General features: G+C 39.4%; 1 protein-coding gene across 1 annotated transcript; it reads right to left on the bottom strand.

Moving 5' to 3' along the window:
• Positions 1-15,048: 15,048 nt before the first annotated feature.
• On the bottom strand, positions 15,049-17,812 carry TKTL2 (transketolase like 2). Its single transcript, XM_077139553.1, is given in 8 exon segments — positions 15,049-15,137; positions 15,759-16,873; positions 16,875-17,049; positions 17,052-17,098; positions 17,100-17,316; positions 17,319-17,465; positions 17,468-17,583; positions 17,700-17,812. Coding segments are annotated over 8 exon segments (2,019 nt in total).
• Between the last annotated feature and the right edge of the window lie 9,137 nt (positions 17,813-26,949).

The raw sequence follows: 26,949 nt of genomic DNA, 5'->3' as shown, positions 1-26,949 counted from the left end.
CCGCAAGTAAAGTGGGGAAGGCAGCCCCACATTCAGCCAGATACTGGCTGGCAAACTGAGGGCATAAGAACTTCATAGCTCAGCCCTGCCTGGCCAGCCTGGGCTTGGAGGCATCTCAGCCTCACCTTGTCCCGCACTGCCTAGGCTTGGAGGCAGCCTCTGAAGATGATTCAGTCCCTGAGCATCGCCATCTGCTGGGCAGACCAGAAAGTGCAGGAGAATTACGGGGCTTACAGAGTCCAGCTTCTAACGCAGGTGCACTCAGAGCTGGTCTACACACCTTGCACAGGTACTCAGCCCTGCCTTGGCTGGGAAACACAGACAATACAATTGTCAAATTCACACCCCGATACAAACATAGGGTTTCCTGGATGGCAAAAAAAAAAACAAACCCAAACAAACAAAACAGATCATTCCTGGGCTGGCTGTGACAGGTAGAGCAGAAATTCTCAGTCCTGTGCAATCGGAGGCCTTTCCACATGCCTGGGACATATCAGACACATTTTGCATACGGGCGAGGTCTCAGGGGTATAGTGCCCACTCACTACCCCGTGGAGCAAGCAGCTAACAGCACGCGTGGAAAGCAGTGACCATGGCTGGACTGTAGCCTGTTTGGGGCCCAGGCCAGCACGCTGCTGCAGTCAGGAAGAGCCAGTGCTCTAGGGAAGAGGTGACCCAAGAGCACCATCTGCTGAGAAAACAGAGAAAGTGCACACTGGCAAACTGCTTTTCCTGACCATCACAAACCCAAGAAAATACAAAATCTTAGGTGAGCGAGGAAAATCAACTTTCAAAATAATCTTACCAAAATAACCAAATGCCTATAAATCATCAGAAAATCACAAGCATACGAAAATGCAAGAGGAGCTGGTCAAGCCAAATGACAAATCAAAAAGCCAGAAGAGACACTGAATTTGGAACTATTCAAAGAAGAACATAAAAATCTCCAAAATAATTTCAATATGTTGGATAAATGTGTAAAGGTATCAAGAAGACACTAGAAAAGCATAAAGCAGAATTTGAAACAGTAAATAGAAAAATAGCAGATCTTATGGAAGATTAAAAATAAACTAAAGACACACAACAGCAGATTTGAAGAAGCAGAAGAAAGAATAAGTGAATAGAGGACTGGACAATTGAATGCAAATGCACAAAAAAGATGGAAAAATTGTAATTGGATCTTAGAGAAATGATGGACAATGCAAAGAACGCAAATGTAACAATCATTGGTGTCTCAGAAGGAGAAGGGAGGTGTAAAGGGGTAGGAAGAGTATTTGAAAAGAAAATTGTGGAAAACTTCCTAACCCTTACAAAAGACAAATATGCAAGTTGAAGAAACCCAACGAACTCCAAATAGAAAAAATCCAAATAGATTCACACCAAGACACATATTAGATTGGCAAATACTGAAGAGAAGGAGAAAATCCTGATAGCAGCAAATGGAAAACGATTCATCACATACAAGGGAGGCCACATAAGACCAAGTACTGACTATCAACGGCCACCACGGAAGTGAGAAGGCGGTGAAAAGAGAAAAATTGTCAGCCAAAAATTCTTTATCCAGCATAGCTGCCCTTCAAGAGTGAGGGAGAGTGTAAAATCTTCACAGACAAATAAATCAAGAGAGAATTTTTAGTAAGAGACCTGTCCTTCAAGAAGTACTAAAGGGAGTTGTGTCAGCTGAAAAAAAAAAAAAAGACAGGAGAGAGAGTTTTGGAGAAGGGCACAGAATTGAAGAACTCTGCTGGTTTGAAATTGTTATGTACCCCAGAAAAGCCATATTTTCTATCCTGATCTAATCTTTGGGGATAGCCATTTTCTATAATCTTGATTCAGTATTATAAGATGGAATCTTTGATTAGATTGTCCCATGTAGATGGACCCACTCAATTGTAGGTGTAACATTTGACTAGATTACTTCCATGGAGATGTGACATGCCCAATTGCTGTTGTGACCTTTTTATTAGATGTAGATTTGGTTTCACCCATTCAAGGTGGTTCTTCATTGGTTTACTGAAGTCCTTTAAAAGGGGAGAGATTTTAGATGATGCTTAGATGCTTAGAGAACAGTTGCCAGAGAGCCAACATAGGCATAGATAATTGGGGATGCTTAAAGTGCCAACAGAGAGAGCAGATGTCTAGATATGGATGTTTAGAGATGCGGGGCTCAGCAGATATGCCATGTGCCTTCCTATGAGATGCTAAACAAGCCAGAACCAGAGTTTTGTCCTAGAGGAGCTAAGTGAAGTCCCCCAGATGCTTAGAGAGGAAACCACTGGCTTCAGAAACTGGAAGCAATGGAACTGGAAACAAAGACTAGCAGACAAAAGCCATGTGCTTTCCCATGTGACAAACATCAGCTTTTCTTGAGTCAAGGCATCTTTTCCTGGATGCCTTAGTTTGGACATTTTTATGGTTTGTATTAACTAGAGTTCTTGAGAGAAACAGAATCAGCAGGAGATATCTGAAATAGAAAATTTATAAAAGTGTCTCACATAACCATGGGGGTGTAAAGTACAAGGTCTGAAGGGCAGGCCCTGAGCTGGTAGCTCCAATGAAGCTCCACCACCTGGCCAAGTTGACATATGAACCTGACCATGGCATGGCCTTAGAACTGTAAACTTGTAATTTAATAAATTCTTTTTTGAAAGCCATTCCATTTCTGACATCTTGCATTCTGGCAGCATTTAGCAAACTAAGAAGGGTATGAGTAAGGTAATTTAAAAGATATAAAGAGAGAGGGGGAAAAATAGATCATCTTAGACCCAAGGATACAAATAGATTGAAAGTGAAAGGATAGAAAAATATATTCCATGCAATCTTTAACCAAAAGAAAGCAAGAGAAGCTATACTAATATCAGACAAAATAGACTTTAAATGCAAAGGTGTCATAAGACACCAGGAAATACACTATAGGTTAATAAAAGGGAAACTTTACCAAGAAGAAATAACAGTCATTCAAGGAGCTCCAAAGTACATGAGGCAAACATTAGCAAAACTGAAGGGAGCACAAGATGTTTCTGCAATCACAGTGGGAGACTTCAATACACCACTCTCATGTATAGGTTGAAGAACAAGACAGTTGATCAATAAGGAAATAGGTAACCAAAACAATGTGATAAATGAATTAATACTAACAGGGATATATAGATTGCTGTATCCCAAAATGTCATCATATACATTCTATTCTATTGCTCATGAAACATTGTCCAGATAGATCATATGCTGGAGCAAAAAAGAGGTTGTATTAAATTTTAAAAGATTGAAATTATTGAAAGCACATCCTCTGACCATAATGAAATGGAGCTGGAAATCAATAACCACCAAAGAAATAGATCTTTCACATATATATGGAGGTTAAACAACGTACTCTTAAACAATCAATTGGGCAAAGAATAAATTGCAATAGAAATCGGTTAATGAAGACAAGAATACAATATGTCAAAACTTGTGGGATGCAATGAAGGCAGTGCCGAGAGGGAAATTTATAGCTCTGAACACATGCATTAAAAAGGAAGAAAGAGCTAAAAACCAAAGACCTAACTGAACAACTGATGAAGTTGGAGGAAAAATAGCAATCTAGCCCTAAGAAAAGTAGAGGAAAAGAAATAACAAAGATTGAAGCAGAAATAAAAGATCTGGAGGAAAAAAGAACAATAGAGAGAATCGATAAAACCAAAAATGGTTCTTTGAGAAGATTGACAAGATTGACAAATCCTTAGCTAGACTGACAAAAAGAGACTAACAAAGGCTAGCTAGACTAGCAAAGAAAGACGATGCAAATAAGCAAAGTCAGAACAAGTAGGAGATCATTACTATGGATCCTGAAGATACAAAAAAAATCCTAAGAGGATACTATGAACCACAGTATGCCAAACAAACTAGATAACTTAGAAGAAATGGATAGTTTCCTAGCAACACATGAACATCCCACACTGACTCAAGAAGAAATAGAAGACCTCAACAAACCAATCACAAGTGAGAGATTGAATTAGTCAATAAAAACCTTTCTACAAGGGAAAACCCAGAGCCAGATGGCTTTACAGCAAAATTTTACCTAAAAATTTCAGAAAGAATTAATATCATTCCTGCTCAAACTCTTCCAGAAATCTGAAGAAAAGGGAACACTACTTAACTCTTTTTTTCATTTTTTAATATTTTTTATTAATTTTTAAATTAAAAAAAAATAAAACAACAAAAGCGAACGTTCTTATCATCATTCCATTCTACATATACAATCAGTAATTCACAATATCATCACATAATTGCATATTCATTATCATGATCATTTCTTAGAACATTTGCATCAATTCAGAAAAAGAAATAAAAAAACAGAAAAAAATTCATACATACCATATCCCCTACATTGATCCTTTCATTGATCACTAGCACTTCAATCTAAATTTATTTTAACATCTGTTTCCCCTATTATTTATTTTTATTCCATATGTTTTACTCATCTGTTGATAAGGTAGACAAAAGGAGCATCAGACACAAGGTTTTCACAATCACACAGTCACACTGTGAAAGACATATCATTATACAAACATCTTCAAGAAGCAGGGACACCGGAACACAGCTCCACACATTCAGGCAGTTCCCTCCAGCATCTCCATTACATCTTGACTAACAAGATGATATCTATTTAATGAATAAGAATAACCTCCAGGACAACCTCCTGACTCTGTTTGGAATCTCTCAACCATTGATACTATATATTGTTTCATTTCGCTCTTCCCCCTTTTGGTCAAGAAGGTTTTCTCAATCCCTTGATGCCGAGTCTCAGCTCATTCTAGGGGTTTTCTCAATCCCTTGATGTTGAGTCCCAGTTCATTCTAGGATTTCTGTCCCACGTTGCCAGGAAGGTCCACATCCCTGGGAGACATGTCGTACGTAGACAGGGGGAAGGCAGTGAGTTTGCTTGTTGTGTTGGCTGGAGAGAGACGCCACATCTGAGCAACAAAAGAGTTTCTCTTGGGGATGACTCTTAGGCTGAATTTTAAGTAGGCTTGACCTATCCTTTGTGGGCTTAAGTTTCATATAAACAAACCCCAAGACTGGGGGCTCAGCCTGTAGCTTTGATTGTCCACACTGCTTGTGAGAATATCAAGAATTCAACCTGGGGAAGTTGAATTTTCCCCCTTTCTCACCATTCCCCCAAGGGGACTTTGTATATACTTTTTTATTCACTTACTTAACTCTTTTTTATAAGGCTAACATCACTCGAATACCAAAACCAGATAATGTTACTACAAGAAAGGGAAACTACAGTCCAATCTTCCTATTGAATATAGATGCAAAAATTCTCAACAAAAGGCCTGCAAATGGAATCTAAGACATATTAAAAGAAATATACACCATGACCAAGTGGGGCTCATTCTAGGCATACAAGTGTACTTCAACACACACAAAAAAATCAATGTACTATAACACATTAACAAATTGAAAGGGAAAAATCAGATAATCATCTTGATTGATGCTGAAAAAACATTTGACAAAATTCAGCATTCTTTTCTGATGAAAACACTTCAAAAGGCAGGAATCATAGGAAATGTCCTCAGTATGATAAAGGGCATATAAGAAAAACCCACAGCCAGCATCATAATCAATGGCAAGAGACTGAAAGTCTTCCCCCTAAGATAGGGAACAAGACAAGGATGCTCTCGTAGTTAGATTCAGTTGTCAACTTAGCCAGGTGAAGGTACCTAGTTCTGTTGCTGTGAACATGAGCCAATGGTATGTCAACCTCATCTGTTGCTGATTACATCTGCAGTGGGTTAGGAGGCATGCCTGCTGTAATGAATGATGTTTAATTGGCTGGTGCTTAAATGAGAGACTCAATGTAGCACAGCCCAAGCAGCTCAGCATATCTGAGCTCAGCACTCGCAGCTCAGCCCAGGCCTTTCGAGGTACAGAAAGAAATCACCTTGGGGAAAGTTGTTGGAACCCAGAGGCCTGGAGAGAAGGCCAGCAGAGATCGCACTGTGTCTTCCCATGTAAGAAAGAACCTTGGCTGAAAGTTAGCGGCCTTTCCTCTGAAGAACTAATGAAATAAATCCCCTTTTATTAAAAGTCAATCTGTCTCTGATGTGTTGCATTCTGGTAGCTAGCAAACTAGAACAGATGCTCATTGTCACCACTATTATTCAACTTTGTGCTAGTAATTCTAGCTAGACCAATCAGGCAAGAAAAAGAAATAAACGGCATCCAAATTAGGAAGGAAGTATTAAAACTTCTGTTATTTGCAGATGACATGAGCCTATATTTGGAAAATCCTGAGAAATCCTCAACAAGGCTACTTGAGCTAATAAAGAACTTCAGCAAAGCGGTGGGATATAAGATTAATACACAAAAATCAGTAGTGTTTCTATACACTAGTAATGACATAACTGAGGAGGCAATTAAGAAAAAAGATCATTCACAATAGCAACTAAAAGAATCAAGTATCTTGAAATAATCAAGGATGTAAAGGACCTCTACACAGAAAACTAGCAAACATTGCTAAAAGAGACCAAAGAAAACTTAAATAGGTGGAAAGACATTCTGTGTTCATGGATAGAAGGGTAAATGCCATGAAGATGTGAATACTACCCAAGTTGTTCTACAGATTCAGTGCAATACCAATAAAAAATTCAACAACCTACTTTACAGGCTACATAAAGTTAGTCACTAAATGTATTTGGAAGGAAAAGAGGCCTCAAATTGTCAAAAACATCCTTAAAAAGAAGAATGAAGTGGAAGGACTTACATTTTCTGAATTCAAAGCTTACTATAAGGCCACAGTGTTCAAATCAGCATGGTATTGGTACAAAGATAGGGGCTGGTAGACCTGGATATCCATTGCCAAAGGAGTGGAAGTGGACTACTACCTCACTCTCTACAAAAACTAACTTAAAATGAATCAAAGACCTAAACTGAAGACCCAGTACCATAAAAGTCCTAGAAGAAAATATAGGGAAACATCTTCAAGACATAATAGTACTAGGTAACTTCATAGACCTTACTTCCAAAGCACAAGCGATGACAGAAAAAAATAGATAAGTGGGAACTCCTCAAAATCAAATGCATCTGTGCCCCAAAGGACTTTGTCAAAAAGTTGAAGAGGCAGACAACTGGATGGGAGAAAATATTTGGAAACCATATCAGATAAGGTTTAATATCTAGAATGTATAAAGAAAGCCTACGACTTAACAACAAAAGAACAAAGAACCCAATTATAAAATGGGTAAAATATATGAATTAACATTTTTCCAAAGAGGAAATACAAATGGCTAAAATACACATAAAAAGATGTTCATCTTCATTAGCTATTAGGAAATGCAAATCATAACCACAATTAGAAATCATCTCACACCCTTAAGAACGGCTGCCATTGAACAAACAGTAAACTACAAATGTTGGAGAGGATGTGGAAAACTTGGAACACTTATTCACTGCTGGTGGAGATACATAATGGTACAGCCATTGTGGAAGACAAGCTGGAGAATTCTCAGAAAACTATCAAGTTCTCTTAGGACCCAGCAATTCCACTACTCAGTATAAATACAGAAGATCTGAAAGCAGTGACTTGAACATAATATGCACATTGATGTTCATAGCAGCATTATTCACAGTTGCCAAAAGATGAAAACAATCCATGTATCCATCAACAGATGAGTGGTGATGAATATACACACAATGTGGTATATTCCTATGAAGGAATAAAAAGAAGGGAGGTCCTGAAACATATGACAACATGGATGAACCTTGTGTGACATATGCCAAGATAGATGCTAAATGACTTAATTAATATGAACCCCCTAACAAATGTAAACTCAGACTCCTACAAAGTATAATATAAGGGACTAGAGTTAGACAGAAGCTAGAGAAGAGGGAGTGGTTACCTAATATGTAAACTTTACTTGTGCCTTTCCAGCTGAGAGAGAAACCCCAAACAATATCAGCCTTCTTGAGCCAAGGTATCTTTCCCTGGATGTCTTAGTTTGGACATTTTATAGTTTTGCCTTAATTTAGACATTTTCACAACTTTAGAACTGTAAACTTGCAACTTAATAAACTCCCCTCCTTTTTTTTGGTTTCCAGAGCAATTTTTTCATTACATTCTATTCAATATGCCATCAACAATTCTCCTGTGTGTATAGACATTGAGAGGATTTAACAAGGTCTTCATTTAATAGGTCTGAATTCATTTTTGCCACATGGTGTTGCACACTGTCATCTGGTGAACCAGATTTCTTTTTAACAGATCTTAGTTTTTAAAAAGTCATAGAAAAAATTAGAAAAAGAAGAAAAATCAGAACAAGAAGTCCTAGATACTGTGCGTTTTGTGTAAACTGGTGGATAGCAAGTTAGTTCTCTCTTTTGATTTATAAGCCTCGACTTCACCGCAGAATAAAGGATGTAGACCAAAGAAAGCATAATTGGTCACTCATACACAACAGTATTGTTTCTATAATTTGAAGCTTTCTGAATGATCAGTTCAGGCCTGACGCAACTGTAGAAAGATTACTTAATGAATAGACTATAGATGGAAATTGTACAAAGTGTGTTTAGCTTTGATCATTAATATCTTAAACCAGTACATTACTAGTTGTTATTTGAAGTCAAAAACCTGTTTTGAATTCTCTAGAAGATGGCCTGTGTACATGACCATGCCCTGTAGTGTCAGATATCAACAGAAACTGGCTTTAGGAAAGATTCACAAACATTAAAAACAATGGCTTTGATCTTCATTTGAAGTATATGGTAGGGGAAAAGTGTGCTGTAATTAAATATACATGCTTTAATTAGATATAGATATGCAGTGATGCTGGCAAGGTTGAAAGCTACTCCTAATGTTGATAGCTATAAAAACTAGTTTGTACATGATGAGACAATGAGGGAAAAGAACAATTCCTTTGAAACAAATTTAAAAAAATGTTCACAGTGGTTCGTTTTGACAGCATTCATTTTACAGATTTGGAGCACCCTAGGGCCCTCTTTATAGTCTAAAGAAAACAAACATTTACATTATTCATGACTTGTACTAAATTTAAAAGGATTAATGGTACACTTACCCCTTAGACAGGTTAAACTGTCCTGGGGTATACAGTTTTAACAGCATCATTGAAGTTGTTTGCAAAAGGAATAGAGAATTGAAAAAATAGATACTATTCTTAGGAATGGAAAAGTTTTCATTTGGACTTTATTTAACAGGAATATATTATTGGGACCACAATTAAACTAGGTTAATAACTAGAGGATAAACTAGGTGAATAACTAGAGGAGGATAAGGGTTAGGGGGGTGTTTTGGGTTTCCTCTTTGGTGCGGATATGTCACTTTTCTCTTTGGAGCAATAAAAATTGTCTGAAATTGAGAGTGATAATGATATACAACTAAGTGAAGATTCTTAGTGAAATATACCATTCAAATATACGTTTGAAATATTCCAGCAAATGCCATTCATTAAATCAAAATTGGCAGGGGGAGGGGAGTGCCCCACAAACACAGATCTATTTGAGCAAGCTGACCGGTACACATCACAGCTTTAAAAATGAAGGATATATACTATATGTTACAATACAAGGACATCTATTTTTTTGCTTGCTTAGTGATCATGCTCCTTGGTGGTGTTAACAGGTCTGGTGGCACTTGCTTTCTTTTTCTGCGCAGGTTTTAAAATCTGAAAAGAACACCTCAGCGTTTCATCCACACTCATCAAAGCACCGGCAGTCGTCAAACTCTCCACAATAATTGGTGCAGAAAACAGAGTGACCAACTGCCTCTTAGCAAAAAAAGTTCATATCCATCTTCAATCACCTGATGGATGGGCTCTAAATATAAGATCCAAATCATGATTATTGGAGAAATTTTGCAACCACTTTTGCACCAAATGTGAAGGACATTCCTTGATTATTTTCTCCCCAGCCTAAGACATCTTAATCTTTTTTACATTCATCATAAAATCCATAAAGTCTACTGATGCTGGCATTACCTGTGATTTCCTCAGAGAGGACAAAAAGTCTCAGAATATTTGATTTTGTAGGCTAACAGGAGGCAGATAATCTCCAATGACTGCTTCTTCAAAACCCCCGTACTCACAAAGTCAAAGCAAATCATAGTATTGCCCATGGATATCACCACATATTTTGAGTGGTGCTGCAAGTTCTAATAGGGTAGGCTAACTGAGAAAGATCTCAGGAGACGTGAAGCTGAATCCTCTGATTTCATTCTCCTGTAGCTGGGCATTCTTTCCAGCAGCCGTGGATGGTGCTGTGGGTGCTGAGTTTATCTATATCCTTCCCTCCTGCAGCAGCGCCCAGGGACCCTTCCCCACACCAGGAACACAGAGGCAGCTGTGGCAGTAGCCCTGCTCCCTGCTTCCTCCTTCTCTCCCTGCTGGAAACATCAAATTCACTTTTTAAAAGCTGTTCCATTTTTGGTATATTGCATTGCAGCAGCTTAGAAACTAAAACAAGTGGTATATGTGAAATATACCATATCCAATATCCATAGTATATATATATGCCATGGACTTTATTTAACAGGAATATATCGCTAGGACCACAATTAAACTAGGTTAATAACTAGAGGATAAACTAGGTGAATAACTAGAGGAGGATAAGGGTTAGGGGGGTGTTTTGGGTTTCCTCTTTGGTGTGGATTTGTCACTTTTCTCTTTGGAGCAATAAAAATTGTCTGAAATTGAGAGTGATAATGATATACAACTAAGTGAGGATTCTGTGAGACATTGACTGTTTATTTGGGATAGAATTTATGCTATATGAACATGTCTCAACAAAATCTGCAGATTCTAAATAACTAAACAGGAAGATTTAAGTGCTAGAGAAACTGTGAAGAGAGAAGCATACCTATTCAATGTTGGTAGGGTAGCAAAATGGGGCAGCCCCTCCAGAGGTTAATGTAGTAGATCTACAGGAGGCTAAATATAGGGTTGCCAAATGATTAGGCAATTCCATTACTGAGAATAGTCTTGAAAGAACTGAAAGCAAGGACTCAGACATTTCTGCACTGATGTTTTATGGCAACATTATTCAAGATACCTAATGGCTGGAGGTGGCTGTTGCATGTTGACTGAGCAGAAGATGGGTGAGCTATGGTGCATCCATATGATGGAATATTGTGCAGCTACAGGAAGGAACAAAGTCAGGAGACAAACAATGAGGCGAATGAACCTTGAAAACATTATGTTGAGCAAAATGAGCCAGAAACAAAAGGACAAATATTGCATAGTCTCTTTTAGAAAATACTTATAAGAAAGTTGGGGCCTAAATTGCAAGCTCTTACAGCAGCCACATTTGTCCCAGAGCTTTAAGTGTTACTTCTAAATTCTGAAATGCTCTGCTATGTGTGCATAAGCTGGTCTTTTCCTGGAACTTTGGGTACCCGGGTGAAACCTAAGACTCAGAATCAGAGCTCTGTAGCTCTGAAAGTCAGCACATCTACATGAAGCAACTGTTAAAGAAGCCAAAAAAAAAAAAAAAAAAAAAAGACATCAGGCTTCAACTAGAGATAAGAACCAAGCTGATCTGGTTGGGGCTAAGGTAAATCAGAAAACAGGGTAAAAGATGATCTTGTATTTTAGAACTTCACGTACTGTATGAGACCAAAGAAAAAGGTGTTTATTTTGTCCCAAACTTAAATTTTCTATAGCACGTAATCTAACTTCACCTGTCTGGCCAGTTCATATAAACAACTTAAATACATGAAGCCTAGAATTGGGAATGAGATCTTAAAACTTTGATTAGCATAATGTAAAACCTGGCTTCGTTCCAGAGTATGTTGGGCAGATAATTAAAAAGTATTGGCAAAGTCCCTCGGGGAATTGGAGGAAAAATAGGGATCTATTAAATCCCCACACACACCTGAGAACTCCCTGATACTCTCTCAAACTTTAGGGGCTCCCAAGTTAATAGGTCAAACCCTTGATCCTGAGGCTTGCTCTTAGAAAACTTAGTTCTGTAATGGGGAAACTAAGCCTAGCTATAATTATTCCTAAAAATCACTTCCAGAGAACCTCTTTCTTTTGTTACTCAGATGTGGCTTCTCTCTGTCTCTAAGCCGAAAACCACATTACCCTCCCCTTCTACTTGGGACATGATTTCCAGGGGTGTGAGTCTCCCTGGCAATGTGGGACATGACTCCCAGGGATGAGCCTAATGCTAGCAACATGGGATCAACCATGCCTACCTGACTAAAAAGGGGAAAAGGAACATAACAAAATAAGGTATCAGTGGCTGAGAGATTTCAAATAGAGTTGAGAGGCTATTCTGGAGGTAATTTTTTTTTTTTAGATAGACACAATTTTATGATTTTTGTAATCTTAAGCAATTTACAGGAAGAGTGTTAACTCATTTGTCCCATAAAACCAATGCAGGACATTTAGAAAGCATCAGCTCTGGGAAATTTAATTGTAGTCTTAAAAATCTAGAATGCACTAGCATTATTTTCATTCAGTAAAATCATGGACAAGATACAGGGCTATTTTTAGACCAATATTAACTCATCTAAAGTTTATCAGAAATAATTGCTGTATTTTGTCATATAAATTATTAACTTCTGTTTATGCATGCTTCAGCTTGAAACTGCTAATTTCCATGGTATGCCAAGACCAACCATCAGTATTCCCAAACACCCTAAAAAATGCCCAGGGCTCTATCTGAAGATCTATAAAATTCACTCACTATGTTTATTTTCCAAAAACTTAAAACTTCCAGATTGTTCCTATGCCAGATAAACCCTGAAACCCAGTTACCAAACTTTCCAAGAACATTAACTAGTTGTAACCCCCTACCCCATAATATTGATACTCCTTTTCATCACGAAGAAGTTAGAACAGTCATTATCCAAATATCCCTGAAGATTGGGAGAAGGATCAGGTGAGACAGAGGAGTTGTAACAGAGAAGATAGGATTTAACAAATGATTGTGACTACTGAATTATTATATTGATATTTCTTGTTAGTCTCTATTGCGTTACAAAAGCTAGAAGGAAATACCTGAAATTGTGGATCTGCAACCTGTACCATACATTGTAATTTGCTCTATAACTACTTGTTAAACTATATTTTGAAATTTATCATTTTTCTGCATATATGTTATATTTCACAATAAAAATGCTAAAATTAAATAAATAATTCTTAAATCTTTTAAAAGCATTTCGCAAAAAAGGAAACCAGCTCACAGAAAGAGGGCTGTAATAGAATGGGCATGTCCCAATTTCTCCTGATTTCTAGGTTAGTATTCTTTGGTCTCTTCCATACCTTGTAGAACAACAATTCCTGAGATAAACTGGTTATGGCTCCATAGAATCCTGATGACAACTTAATGAGAGCAATGAAAATAAGGAATTCATCATGTGACATAACAGACATAGGGTAATTGTAAATTTGGTTTTGAATTTGGGCCTATCTTTAATTTATATGACTGATCCTTTTTTCTTGTACTTCAGCCACATGATTTATATACTCATAACTGCAAGTAAGGAATCTGCTTAAGGAATGACTTTCCAGGACATACGTTGTTTTCTAGGTATTCCCAGGCCTTTTTCTACGTTTTCTGTCTGGGGACATGTCTCTCTTTGCTTCTGGATTACATAGAACCATCTTCTTCATTTAGAATTATATCAGGGAGAAACCAAATCACACATATACAGCAGAAACTGAATAAAGCAACTGATTTTTAAATGCTTTATTAATACTGACTTTAACTGGTATCCTTAATAAATGAATACAGTCAACTTAACAGTCTGATCTGAAAAGGTCAGAGCAGGATGTTCATTAAAACTACATCATCACAAACTTTGGTACCCAGGGCTTAGGATCAATTAGGACAAGTCATCTAAGACTTGAAAAAAATGAAACATTTCTGAAACCTTATAAAAGTTAGTGTGCAGACTAGAACTCGTTATATTTTCATCTTTTTATACAGCAGTCACTGCAAGCAGTGCAGTATATCATAAGGGATTTTGCTGCTGCTCTCTCTGAAGTCTTTAAACTGTAGAGAAGAAATGAAAGCAAACATTAGAGGAAATTCCAAAATAACTGTAACCAAACTTAGGTGGGAAGTTGATGGTGGAGTGAGTTGCTACACAGTGTGACATGGGAACACAGCCTCAGGCACGACAAAAAACGTTCAGCAAATGACTGCTTTATTTACACGGCACGAAGGGTCCAAAAGAGCAGGGGCAGAGATCCTATTGTGGCCAGAATAAGCCAAAAGTGCTCGGGTCATGGTCGATGATGGGTGGCAAGTCCATATACCCCACTTTGCATTGGAGCCGAAAGCCCCTGTGCTGCTTGAGTGTGGGGGATCTATCCATTCTGGGGTGCGGGAGGGGAAACCCAGCTACTGAGAATTCCTTCCCCAATAAAAGCATCTGGGCTGCTTGTTCCTGGTTTCCGGTTTTAAGTTCTGGTCAGGCCTTTTCATCACAACCAACATCTCCACCAGGCTGTGGAATGGAAACAGCCTGAAGCATCCTCCAACAATAGAAAGGAGGTGGAAAGTGGGGTAGGGGAGGGCTGGGAGATGGCACCTGAGCGTGTGCCCGTGACTTCCCCAGCAGCTGATGGAAGGATGGCATTATATGAAAGCTTGGACTGAGAGAAATAGTATGCATCATAGTGGTAGTGCTTCGAAATCTGGATATTGAAGCCTACAGTTACATTTACATTTTCTTTGCTTACAAGGAAATTACATGCATTTAATAAATTGTTACCTCTATGCTGAATTCCAACTCAGTCAGTTATTTGTAGTCTTAACCGAAAACTGTATTAGGTAGTTGTTCTGTTTGCTATTCTGATACTTAAAATTTTGCATCTTACTTTAATGATTCAAAAATGAGAGTGACATTTGTATGCGCAGTCAACAGAAAGGTAGTTAATTTGAATTTCTGAATTAGGATGAAGAAGGTGTTAACTGGCTTTCTTTTTGAAAATAAAAAAGCAAATATAGATTTAAAAGATAGTTTTCTAACACCAAGCACGGATGTAATGTAAAGATACCAGTGTTTTCAGACTAAAGGCAACCGAAAGACTTTTTAAGAAATCAGCCATCTTTGTTCATTAAAGTACCTTTCACGGCTGCTATGATATGTCTGGGACTAATTCCAAACATATCCAGCAATTCACTTGGTGCTCTAGTTTGCTAGCTGCCGGAATGCAACATACCAGAAACAGAATGGCTTTTAAAAAGGGGAATTTAATAAATTGCTAATTTACAGTTCTAAAGCCGAGAAAAACGTCCCAATTAAACAAGTCTATAGAAATGTCCAATCAAGGGCATCCAGGGAAAAATACCTTGCTTCAAGAAGGCCAAAAAAGTTCAGGGTTTCTCTCTCATCTGGAAAGGCACATGGTGAACACAGTATCATCTGCTAGCTTCTCCTGGCTTCCTGTTTCATGAAGCGCCCCGGCAGGCATTTTCTTTCTTTATCTCCAAAGGTTGCTGGCTGGCAAACTCTGCTTCTCGTGGCTATGTCATTCTGCGCTGCTCTCTCTGAATCTCTCTCATTCTCCAAAATGTTTCATCTTTTATAGGACTCCAGAAACTTATCAAGACCCACCCAAATGAGTGGAGACATGCTTCTCCTGATGCAGCTTAACCACCACACCTGATGAAATCACATCTCCAGGGAGATTATCTGATTACAGATTCAAACATACAGTATTGAATAGGGATTATTCTGCCTTTATAAATGGGATTTAGATTAAAACATGGCTTTTCTAGGGGACATACATCCTTTCAAACCAGCACACTTGGTTTCCCACTTCGAGGCACACCTGACACTGCCAACTGATGAACAAGGATGCCTGGCTCCCCAGAGACAGCTGCACATACAGCTTCTCGGCAGCGATGCTCTACTGTGATAACCCAGCTATCTGTGGTTCTTGCATTGGGGATGATGGTAGCAGCATCCTGGGGTTTAATGGTAAATGGGTTGATGACACAGACAGAAGTACCTTGCCTAGAAAGATCACCAGCGGCTGCCAAGGCTTCGTACAGAGTAACTCCAGCTCTGATAACTGTGACTTCATCATAGACACTGTGACAGACAGCCTCGGCCTGTCCAATCTCAAAGTTTTCTCGTGGTGTGTAAAGAACTGCAGTTTCTGGTTTGCTCATCCGAATGAAACACATTCCCTTAGTATTGGCAGCCAGATAAACAGCTTGCTCTGTTAAGACTGCATCACTTGGATAGAAAACCATATGATTGGGAATGCTTCAGAATATGGCCAGATCCTCTAGGGCCATTTGGGAGGGCCCATCTTCACCAATGGATACCCCACAGTGGGAACCAATGAGGTTGATGTTGATTTGAGAGATGGATCCCATCCTGATCTGATCAAACGCTCGGGTCAAAAAGGCAGCGAAGGTACTAGCAAAAGCAATGGTAAGACCACGAGTGGCACAGCCCAGTGCCACACTTACCATGTTTTGCTCAGCAATAAAACACTCAATGAACCGCTCAGGGTGTCCTTTCTTGAATATCTCAGAAAAGGTAGAATTCTTTGGATCACCACCCAGGATAATAACTCTTTCATTTGTGTGGCCCAGTTTAGCCAGCGCTAAACCACAAGCTTTCTGAGTAGCTATTTTCTCACAAACTTTGTAAGCAGGTGGTGAGGTCATTTTTATATTCATGATGCTGATTTGTGGTGAGTCTTCAACAGTCGGTATGAGACTCCTGCTGGTCTGGATGTGGCTTTTCCTTAATTTGATAATTGCATCAGCCCTTTCTTGCGGCATTGGCTTTCCATGCCAATTTTCCACAGCCTCAATGTTTGGAATACCCCGGCCCTTGAAGGTCTTGGCAACTACAGCAGTAGGCTTGTTCTTCACGAAAGTTGCTTGCCAAAGCGCTTGGCACAAGTTCCACGTCATGGCCACCCACTACGTAAGTGTTCCCTCCAGAGGCTTCCAAGCACTTCTGGTAGATGTCTGTGCAATGCCCAAGTGGTGCAGCACCACTTTGCCCCAAGCGGTTCACATCAAAGATCGCCACAATACTGTCCAAACTGTAGGGGGACCCAAACGCCAAAGCCTCCGGACAGAACCTTCTGAGGATTCCCCATCTCCCATGAGGCAGAACACCCGGCATGGCTTTGTGGAAGTACTTGCCAGTACAAGCCATTCCACACGCAGCTCCTCGTCCTTGCCCAAGAGATCCTGTGGCCACATCAACAAACGACAATCTAGGGGTGGGACGTCCCTCCAAGGCACAGTCAGTTCTCCTCAAGCTTGGCAGGTCTGATTCGCGGATGTCGCCCGCCTCTGTCCACGCGGCAGAGAGGACTGGGGCAGCATGGCCTCGGAGAGAATGAATCTGTCGTGGTCTGGGTGTCCTGGCTCTGTCTGCTTAGACTTCATCATGTGGAAAACCAGAACAGACATGATCTGGGCCGCGCAGCAGCAAGAGGTGGGGTGACCGGAGTTGGAGGCACATGTGGCCCTGGCAGAATGGATCGCAGGCGGTCGGCCACGTCTCTCAGCATCTGTAGGGTCACCGGAGCAGGCCTGGCGTCTTCGGCCAGAGCTGCACTCCTGTCGGTACTCGCGGAGCAGATGCCCGCGAAGCAGCCACTTCACGTCACCACGTCTGCCCCTGCCCACCTTTTGGTGCTCAGCAACCGCACAGGGTAAGAGAAACCACGCGACCCCGGCCCCACCGCGCGCCACCGCGCCAGCTCTGTGCCCACCGCCCCCTCCACGCCCTGCCAAGTTTGCGCACCACCTCACCCCTATGTGTCCCGCCCCCTGCGCGTCCTGCCCCCTCTGTGCTCCGCCCCTCTGTGCCCCGCCCCGCCCCCATGTTCCCAGCCCCCCGCGCGCCTGGCCCCCTCCGCTTGCCGCCCCTCCCCTATGTGCCCCGCCCCATGTGTCCCGCCCCCTCTGTGCTCCGCCCCTCTGTGCCCCGCCCCCTGCGCGCCCCAGCCCCTCTGTGCACCGCTCCTCTGTGCCACTCCCCCTGCACCGCCCTCTGCACGCCCCGCCCCCATGTTCCCAGCCCCCCGCGCGCCCCGCCCCCTCCGCTTGCCGCCCCTCCCCTATGTGCCCCGCACTCATGTGCCCCGCCCCTGCGCGCCCCGCCCCCTGTGCGTTCGGCCCCTCTGCAACATCGAGTGGGTTTTATTGTAGATTTTGCCACTTACATGTTAAATATTTGGATAAAGTCGATAAAGTTCTGAAATAGAAAGAATTCAACTTATTTATATCTCTCCTCATGCTATACATTTAAAAGAGGACATTTTTTATATCCTTGTGTTATATAGGAAGCTGTTCTGTGAAGTTGTTTCTTTTTCATGCTCTACGTCAGAGAATACTCACTCTTTATGGCAGACCATAAATAGACAGGATCCAGAGTCACTTTCAATCTAACCAGTACAACAAAGCCATCCCAAGAGATGGTCTCAGAGCAGCTGAAAATTCTGAATATCAGACTATATGCAATGACTTATTTATTCAAAAGTTAAAGGAAGAACGAATCTAAGAGCATTAAATGGCAGAATATCTGAACTTAAAATTTCCCAATATATCTTAAAATATTGTGACTACAAGTGGTTGTTAAAACAAAAGTAGTTTAATTAAATTTGTGCCATTGAGCTCTTCTGGTGGGTAAGGGTTATATGTCTTTAAAACAAAAGAGCAAGCAAAAAAAAAAAAAATTAATGCCTGAGTCCCACTCCAGATAAACTGAATCTATATCTCTGGGCGTAGTGTCTGGGAAGCTATATCATGCATAAAATAAAGGATTACTATACACCACGCTATCACCAACACCTAGCATTGGTGTAGAGCATTTGTTACAATTGATGATAGCACATTTTTGTGATTGTACAATTAAGCAACTAATTAATCTTTGGGGCACAGATGCAACCCCTTCAGAACCGTGGGGTGGTTCAGACTCTCCCCAATCCCTGGGGAATACGCTCCACCCTCTCTGAAGACTGGGTGGCAATACTCTTCCTGAACAATGGGGCAGCCAAGCTCTCTGCTTGGTCAAACTTATTCTAGAACTTTAGAATAGCTCATGTTTAAGTGATCACATTTTCTCAGCGTTCCTTCGTCTGCTTCCTGCCCTGGATATGTGGCATTGCTCTTAAGCTTGCGCTGCTGATGTAATTGTTTCATGTCCAGAAGAAAACTTCCTTTCCAAGGTTTCCAGAATCTTGATCTGTTCTGTTTGTATTTATGCTGATTTTTCTCCGCAGCTGCTACGAATTTTAAAGTTCTCTCCCTTTCTGAGTATCCTGTTTTCCTTACTTTTTCAGTTCTGGAACCCTCCTCTCTTACAGCAGTTCAGTTTGACCTCCTTTTTTATTTTTAATTTTCAGTTTCTCCCCATTTAGGCTATCTCACCCCGGGGAGCCAGATTGGGTCAATCCAAAAAGGTGGGTCACTCCAGAAAAGTCTGTTTGCATTTAGGAGGTCCAACCAACAGGAACTGGATCGGGCAAGCACAGCACTTTCCAACAGCTGTTTAACCACAGTCTCTCTCTCGGTGTCTCTTTTCCTCCTGGGAGCCCTTTTGTATGCAGCACTCCTCAATGGCTTGTCTTCTGCCCCAGATCTCTTTCGACTTGGGTCCCTGTACCTGCATGTGCATGGGGGTCTATCGCTGCTGTCCCCAGTGGGAGGTAGGAGGGATGTGGGCCGCTACCTCTGAGCAACAGCCCAAGCTGCAAAGTACCAAGTGAGGGAGATGGGTTGGACTTGCAGCCCCGGGCAGCAGAAGTTTCCTACTTGATATTTTCTTCTTTCTTCAATTCAGTATTTGTGCAGTACTTCCTCCAGTCTCTACTACTGTCCAGAATCCTAAGCTTGTTTTTTTTTTTTTCGTTGAATCTCTGGGAAGGTTTTTTTTCAGAGGAATTCTTACATCACTATGTTGATGACACATTTATAGGTAAAATATTTTATAAACTATTTTCTCATAAGTACCACTATTATATCTATTAGGTTTTAGTGGATGATTGTGAAAACTTTGTGGCAGACACATCTTTTAACCAGGGTATAAACAGATGAGTTAAAAAATAAGGACAATAAATAAATAAATAAATAATGGGGAAGGGAATGAAGGGTAAAAAATATTGTGTAGACTGCAATACTAGTGGTCAGTAAGAGGGAGGGGTAACGTATGGGATGTATAGGGTTTTTCTTTTTTCTTTTTATTTCTTTTTCTGGAGTGATACAGATGTCTTAAAAATTATCATGGTGTTGAATACACAACTATGTGATGATATTGTGAGTCATTAATTATATACTTTGGATGGATTGTATGTGCATGAAGAGATCTCAAAAAAATTTTCTTTAAGGAGAACACATAATGAAGTGTGACCCCTGCCATACACCGTACGAAAAAAAGAGAGAGAGAGAGAGCACATTAAACACAAACAGACAGACAGACACTTTAATGGAGTATTATGTCCTTCCCTACCCAGCCAAATTCAATCTCATCTGAGATTTTATTTGGGGGAGCGCAAGATTTTATCAGCTTCGTTGAATTAAAAATAATGAACACTAAAGGCAGCCATTTTAAGTGTACATCACCACCACAATCAAGATATGAACAAGTTTCTTATTTCCGTCACTTCAAAGCATTGCATCACACTCTTTGCCATTCAGTTGCTCCTACCCCATGTCCCAGGCCATCACTGACTAAATCACTTTCTGTCTCTGAGGCTCTGTTTTTTGTTTGTTTTTTAGGCTTCTTTTCCTGTGTTTCAATTTGAATAGTTTCTATTGCTTTGTCTGCAAGTTCACTAATCTTATTGTTTTTTCAGTGTCTAATCTGCTCTGTGCCCATTCTTTGAATTTTTCATTTCAAATATTATACTTGTCATATCTAGAAATTTGATTTAGCTCTTTTTAATATCTTTTTCTACTCATAATATTCATTTTTATTTTAAATACTCCTAAATATATATAAAACCTGTTCTAAGTCTTTGCGTGCTAAGTCAGTGTTCTTAATCTTTCAGAGTATGCCTCTATCGATTGACTTTTCTTCTGGTTATGAGTAACATTGTCCTGCTTTTTCAAATATCTAGTAATTTTTTATTAAATGCTGGACATTATTTTGAGCTTGTTGGATTTTATTTTGTTGTGTGCTTCTAAAGAGTGCTAGAATTTGTTCTTTCAGACAGTTGAGTTACCTATGAATTGGTTTGGTCCTTTAAAGGCTTTTAAGTTTGTTAAGGAAAATCTGGTATATGTTTTATTCTAATGTTTAAATCCACTACAAAAGGCAAAACTTCTTTGGGGTCAGGCCCCTTCATTCTGGCTGGTCAGAAATTAAATGTTTATCACCTTGTGGGAGATCTGGGAACTCTTTTATTTTCTGCTCCCCACTTAATCCTTTTCCTGGCTTCATAGAAGTTGCTTTTACACTTACCCCTTTGCAGATTTCTGGAGGTCCCCGCAAAATTCCAGCCAACTCAGTCCCCTTGAATTCTAGTCTTTCCCCCTTATCTCAGTGAGACTGGCCAGCTCTGCATAAGATGCTCTTCCCAGAGGTCCTATTTGGAAAGTGTCTCCAGACAGAAAACCAAGATTGTCACAGGGCTCACCTTATTGTTTTTCTACTCTCAAGGACCTCAGTCCTGCAAGCCTGTTTTTAATGTATGAACACTGTTGCCTTCTATAGTTTGTCTAGTTTTGTAGTTGTTATAGCTGGAGGGTAAGTTTCATTCCAGTTTTCCCAGCATAGCTGCAGAATGGTATTTTAAAATGCTTTAAAGATCATAATATTATACAGGGCAAATATTCCCAAATAATTACAGCCCAAACTGCACTCTGTATTGTCCATACCTCTCTGGTTCATATCTTTAAATTATCTCTCTGATCCCAGAGCACTTTGGAATTTGGGATTCCTAGCTATGCCAATTATTGCTAATCTTGTTGGTATCATTAAAAAAATATGTTCTCCAAAGCATGGTCTAATGAAATCTTAGTTGTTAAGAAGTATTAAAAACCACCGTTATTGGTTAGTTGAATTTTTCAGAGAGACTTTATACTATTCTGTTAACCACAAAAACCTTTTGCACTTGAATGATTCTAAACTAAACTCTCTAAAACATATCAAATACCCATTTTTCTTCTTATAAAGTGTGCATTGAGCATTGACATTCTTTTTGATGACTCATGGTCATCATTTAAATACTGGATATTATATCTGTTGAAATTTAATAAAATAAATCAAAATAACTATTGAGAATGGTGACTGAGGAAGGTTATTCTAGCATCTTTGAACAGAACAAATTTTCCATTTTTACTACTATAATATAGTATTTTAAAAATATATATGTATGTGTTAACAAAGAGACACAAAAAAGTGTCCCAGGCAAGATTTTAGTTCATTTTTTTCCTTCACATAAAAGTTCATAAGATGGGGTGGGCCACAGTGGCTCAGCAGGCAAGAATGCTTGCCTGCCATGCCAGAGGACCTAGGTTCCATTCCTGGTGCCTGCCCATGTAAAAAAAAAAAAAAAAAATTAAAAAAAAAAAAGTTCATAAGATGGTGGGAGGCCCAGGCTTCTCAGGCAGCTCCTGCTCACATGGTTTTATAGGGTTCCAGATCTCTTCCACCTTGTTGCCCTGCCATCACTTTAAGGTATTGCCTTCATCTGCAAGATTGAAGCTGGAGATCATCCTGTCCACATTCACCCCACCACAGGAACAAATAAATAAAGGATACAAAGGGAATATCAATTTCTTTATCAGGAAGTGACATAGACACTGTCATTTTTACTTCTCATTCCATTCATGAGAATTTACGTACCAATCTACCAAGGAAGATTGGGAAACACAGCAATGTGGCATTGCTGTGCTAAAACTTAAGGGGATTAAAACTAAAATAAAAAGAAATGTCAAGACTGGTGGACAATTCACAATCTCTACACATATCATTTTAATGTTGCTTTAACTTGTTTTGACTGTGCTGTGTAGACACATAACCTTTTAACACTGTTTATTTATAGTATTTTCAAGTTTGAAATGGTTCATCTTCAGAGCAATGCTTTGCATGCTTAGGAACCAAAGTAGATTTTTCATTAAATAGTAATAATGTATTCATTTCTTTATTGTATACTTATTAGGTAACGCCCTGGTGCAATGCTGTACCAGAGAATCAAAGATGGCTCTTGTCCTCAGGATACTTGACTTAAATCTCATAGGAAAGACAAGATAGGCCCGTACAAGGATGCAGTAAATGCCCATGGGTGCTGACTGCAGTACAAGGTCAAAGGGTCATGAGATGACCCTCCATGCTAGTGAGTAGCCTTTGACCTAAGCTTTGTAGAATGGGCAGAATTTTGGCTAGTATAAATATGAGAAAAAGTCAATAAACAAAAGGGAGCAGAAAAGAATAATTTCTCATCTGATAGCACGTGACTATTCACACTGAGAAATAGTGACAGCCGAAACAGGAAGCTGGGTTTTGAAAAAGCTTTGAACCAGAGCCAAAGGGGTTATTTTGGGGTTTTGTTTTGTTCCCTTGCTCTTTGGTTGAGGCTGAAGTGCAGCAGAAAGATTTATCATTGCCCAAGTGTCTTGCTTATAGTAGTGTTTTCTAAAATTGTCTTGGTAGTTTTAAGAAAGATAGGTGGAATTGGGGGAGAAATAAAGGGAAGATTGCAATACTGCAGAAATCAGATAATGAAGGATTGACCCTGGGAGATCTCTGTCTGTTAGTGCCATGAAAATGACAACACGGTGTACTGAACGTTAAAACTAATGCAAGGTAGGCCATGGTGGCTCAGTGGCAGAGCTCTTGCCTGCCATGCTGGAAATCCGGGTTTAATTTCCAGTGCCTGGCCATACAAACAAAAAAACAACTAATGCAAGTGCAACTACTTGAAAAAATACAGAAAAAGAAGTAGGGAAAAGCAAGCTGTGGATATACTTTGGCAAGGGTTGTAGATTGTGCCTCAAACCCAGTTTGGACATCGTCTTGGTCTTGGTTTTCACTTTGGTCAGTATGAGCCCGTTGTAAACAAGACCTCTTTAAGATGTTACTTCAGTTAAAGTGTGGCCCAATCAGGTTAGACTCTCATCTTTATAAGGCAGGTTGGACTGGAGTCTTTATAAGCAGAGTAAAAGTCAGATGAAGAGAAAAGCCATGGGGAGCAGCAAGAGGCTGGAAGCCAGTGGAACCTGAAAGAGAAAGAAGGAGATGTGGTCATGTGCACTGGCATGTGACAGGAGGCCAAGATGAAATATCCCCAGCAGTCAGGCCAGACGCCACCGTCTTCAGAGAGAAAGCATCACCTTGCGAATGCCCTGATTTTGAACGTCTTCTTGGCTTAAAACGGTGTATCAATAAATTCCTATTATTTAAGACAACCTATTGTATAATATTTGTTTTAGTAACTAGCAAACTAAGACATGTGGATTAGGACATGTTATCCTAAAACAAAACAAGAAAAAGAATCTTGGGCAGGCCAAGGTGGCTCAGCAGGCAAGAATGCTTGCCTGCAATGCCAGAGGACCTGGGTTCGATTCCTGGTGCCTGCCCATGTAAAAAAAAAAAAAAAAAAGAATCTTCACAAAAAACCCACAAATTTCCTATTTCAAAGCTTCCTCTTTTTGACAGCATTCTTCAAAGAGAAATACACTCTTGCAGCCCAAACTTGCTGACCAACACTCACAATTTGGCTTGCCTTAACATATCTCTAATGACGCTACAATCTTTGATGAATTTAATCATAATTTTTTGTAAATCTTCTTTTTTTTATCGGAAAAAAATTATCAAAGTAATATATTATGTTGAGAAATTCAAATGCCATAGAAGAATGGCATGAGAAGTCTTTTCCTGAGCTGCACTCACCCCAGTCCTAACCTCCTAAGTTGTAGTCACTGTTAACAATTCATGGGTATACTTCTGGATATTTTAATGAACAAATAAGCATACAAACATGTATCCCTTCTACAATGTTTTATTATAAGTGGGATTTATTATGTACACAGTTTTGTAACTCACAGTTTGACTTAACAGGCCTATAACATTTTCTACATAGGTATATATAGATCTAACTCATTTTGTTAAAACAGTAGCAAATAATTTTTTTCAATATATTTAAACAGTTCCGTACTAAAAGAGATTTTAATTTTTTTCTCAGCAAAAAATGTCACATATAGGTAAAAAAAAAAATCACCAACTTACATCAGATGTAACGTAAAGCTAATTTTATTAATATACCTAGAGCTCCTTAAAATAATTAGGGCAAAATGATAAAGTAGCACAAGCTGCTCCAGAATCAATTCTGAAAAACTACAGAAACAAGAAGGAATTGGCTGTTGGAAGCAAACTTTCCATTGTGAGAAAACCCTGGGGAGGGTGATGAGAGTACTGAGAGTGGGAGGCAGGAAAAGAACAGTGGTTGTCTGGGGAGGAGGATGTCTGTGGCAGCTGGGGATGCTCTGGAGAGGCTTTAATTTCAGCTCTTGTCTCTGTAACTTCACTTTAGAAGTAGAAACACCAATGCTAGGAAACATCAGAGAAGATTGAAACCCACTTAAAGTAAAGAGCTGATGAAAGCAGGTGCAGGGTGATGGATGCCCTCGGACATTCACCCCTCAAGCTTTCCTATCAGCTGAAGTTCTTGGGTGCTAGAGCCCTCTCGTCTGCAGCTTAACCTTTCCATTCTCCTTAAGCCCTCCAAGAAGGGTTCAGCTGAGGGTGTGGCTTTCCAGTATACACTGCAGGACAAGATAGGTGATCCCATTAGTAAGATATGATACTACAGTCTCAAAGAAAAAATACACGTGAGCAGCCGAACTACTACAAAATAAACCAAATAAAAAACTTGAACAACACGTCAGGCAAAGCAGATTTAGGGAACATATGGACAGTAATTTAAAATAAGCATAATATGTACTCCAAAGAATTGAGAGAGGATAAGAGTTGGTAATGAAGCAAAAGGATAGGAAGTTATTAAAAAGTGTGAAATACTATATATTAACAATAAAAGAGTTGAAATAAAGACCATAATAGATGGAAAATATATCAGGATGACTACATTGAAGAACAAAATAATAACCTGGAGGACCAAATTAGGACCTTCCCCTAGAAGATAGCAGAAATGAATAAATAGATCATAGATATAAAGAAAGAGTAAAAGTTAGGGGGATAAGATTATCGATATTCACATAATACAAATCCTAGAAGTTAACAGGAAAGGACCATTGAGTACCAAAGATATTTAAGGAAGACACATTACAGTGAAACTGGGGAACAGCAAAGATAAATAGAAATTATTAAAAGCATCTGGAAAGAAAGTAAACCACATAGTAATGGAAAAAAAATCAGATCTATATAGGACTTCTTAACAGTAATACTGGATTCAAGAAGACAATAGGCTTATATATTTGTGCTTTTTTAATTTTTAAGACTTTTTTCTATGCAATATAACTGTCTTAGTTTGCCAGAGCTGCTATGACAAATACTACACACCTTGTTGGCTTAACCAACAAGAATTTATTGTCTTATATTTTTGGAAGCTGGAAGTCTAACATCAAGGAATTGGCAGGACTTGCTTTCTCCTGGAATCCATAGCGTTCCCCAATTCTCCTTCACACAGTGATGTTTCCCTCCTTGTATTTGCTCCTTTGGTTCCCACTGACTTCGGCTTCTACTTCCGTGTCCGATTTCCTTTGTTTTTCAAGACTTCAGCCATTTTGGATGAAGGTCCATCCTCATTTAGTATGACCACACCTTAACTAACAGTAGTATTTATTTTTTTATTCGTTCTATTTTCAAAGGTACTATTTACAAATGGGTTTACCCAGCTATGAAAACAGATGAAGGCTTGAATATCTTTTGTGGGGAACATGAGTCAATCCTCAACAATAACATACAAACATAGAGGTGCATAAAACATAAATGTGAAGCATAATGAATTTGAATTTTAAAAATGGACTTATACTGCATTTTTCCTTTGTGGAGTGATTCTT

This window comes from Tamandua tetradactyla, chromosome 22 (assembly GCF_023851605.1).
Source record: "Tamandua tetradactyla isolate mTamTet1 chromosome 22, mTamTet1.pri, whole genome shotgun sequence".
Lineage (NCBI taxonomy): Eukaryota > Metazoa > Chordata > Mammalia > Pilosa > Myrmecophagidae > Tamandua > Tamandua tetradactyla.
This window is presented reverse-complemented; position numbering and strand designations above follow the sequence as displayed.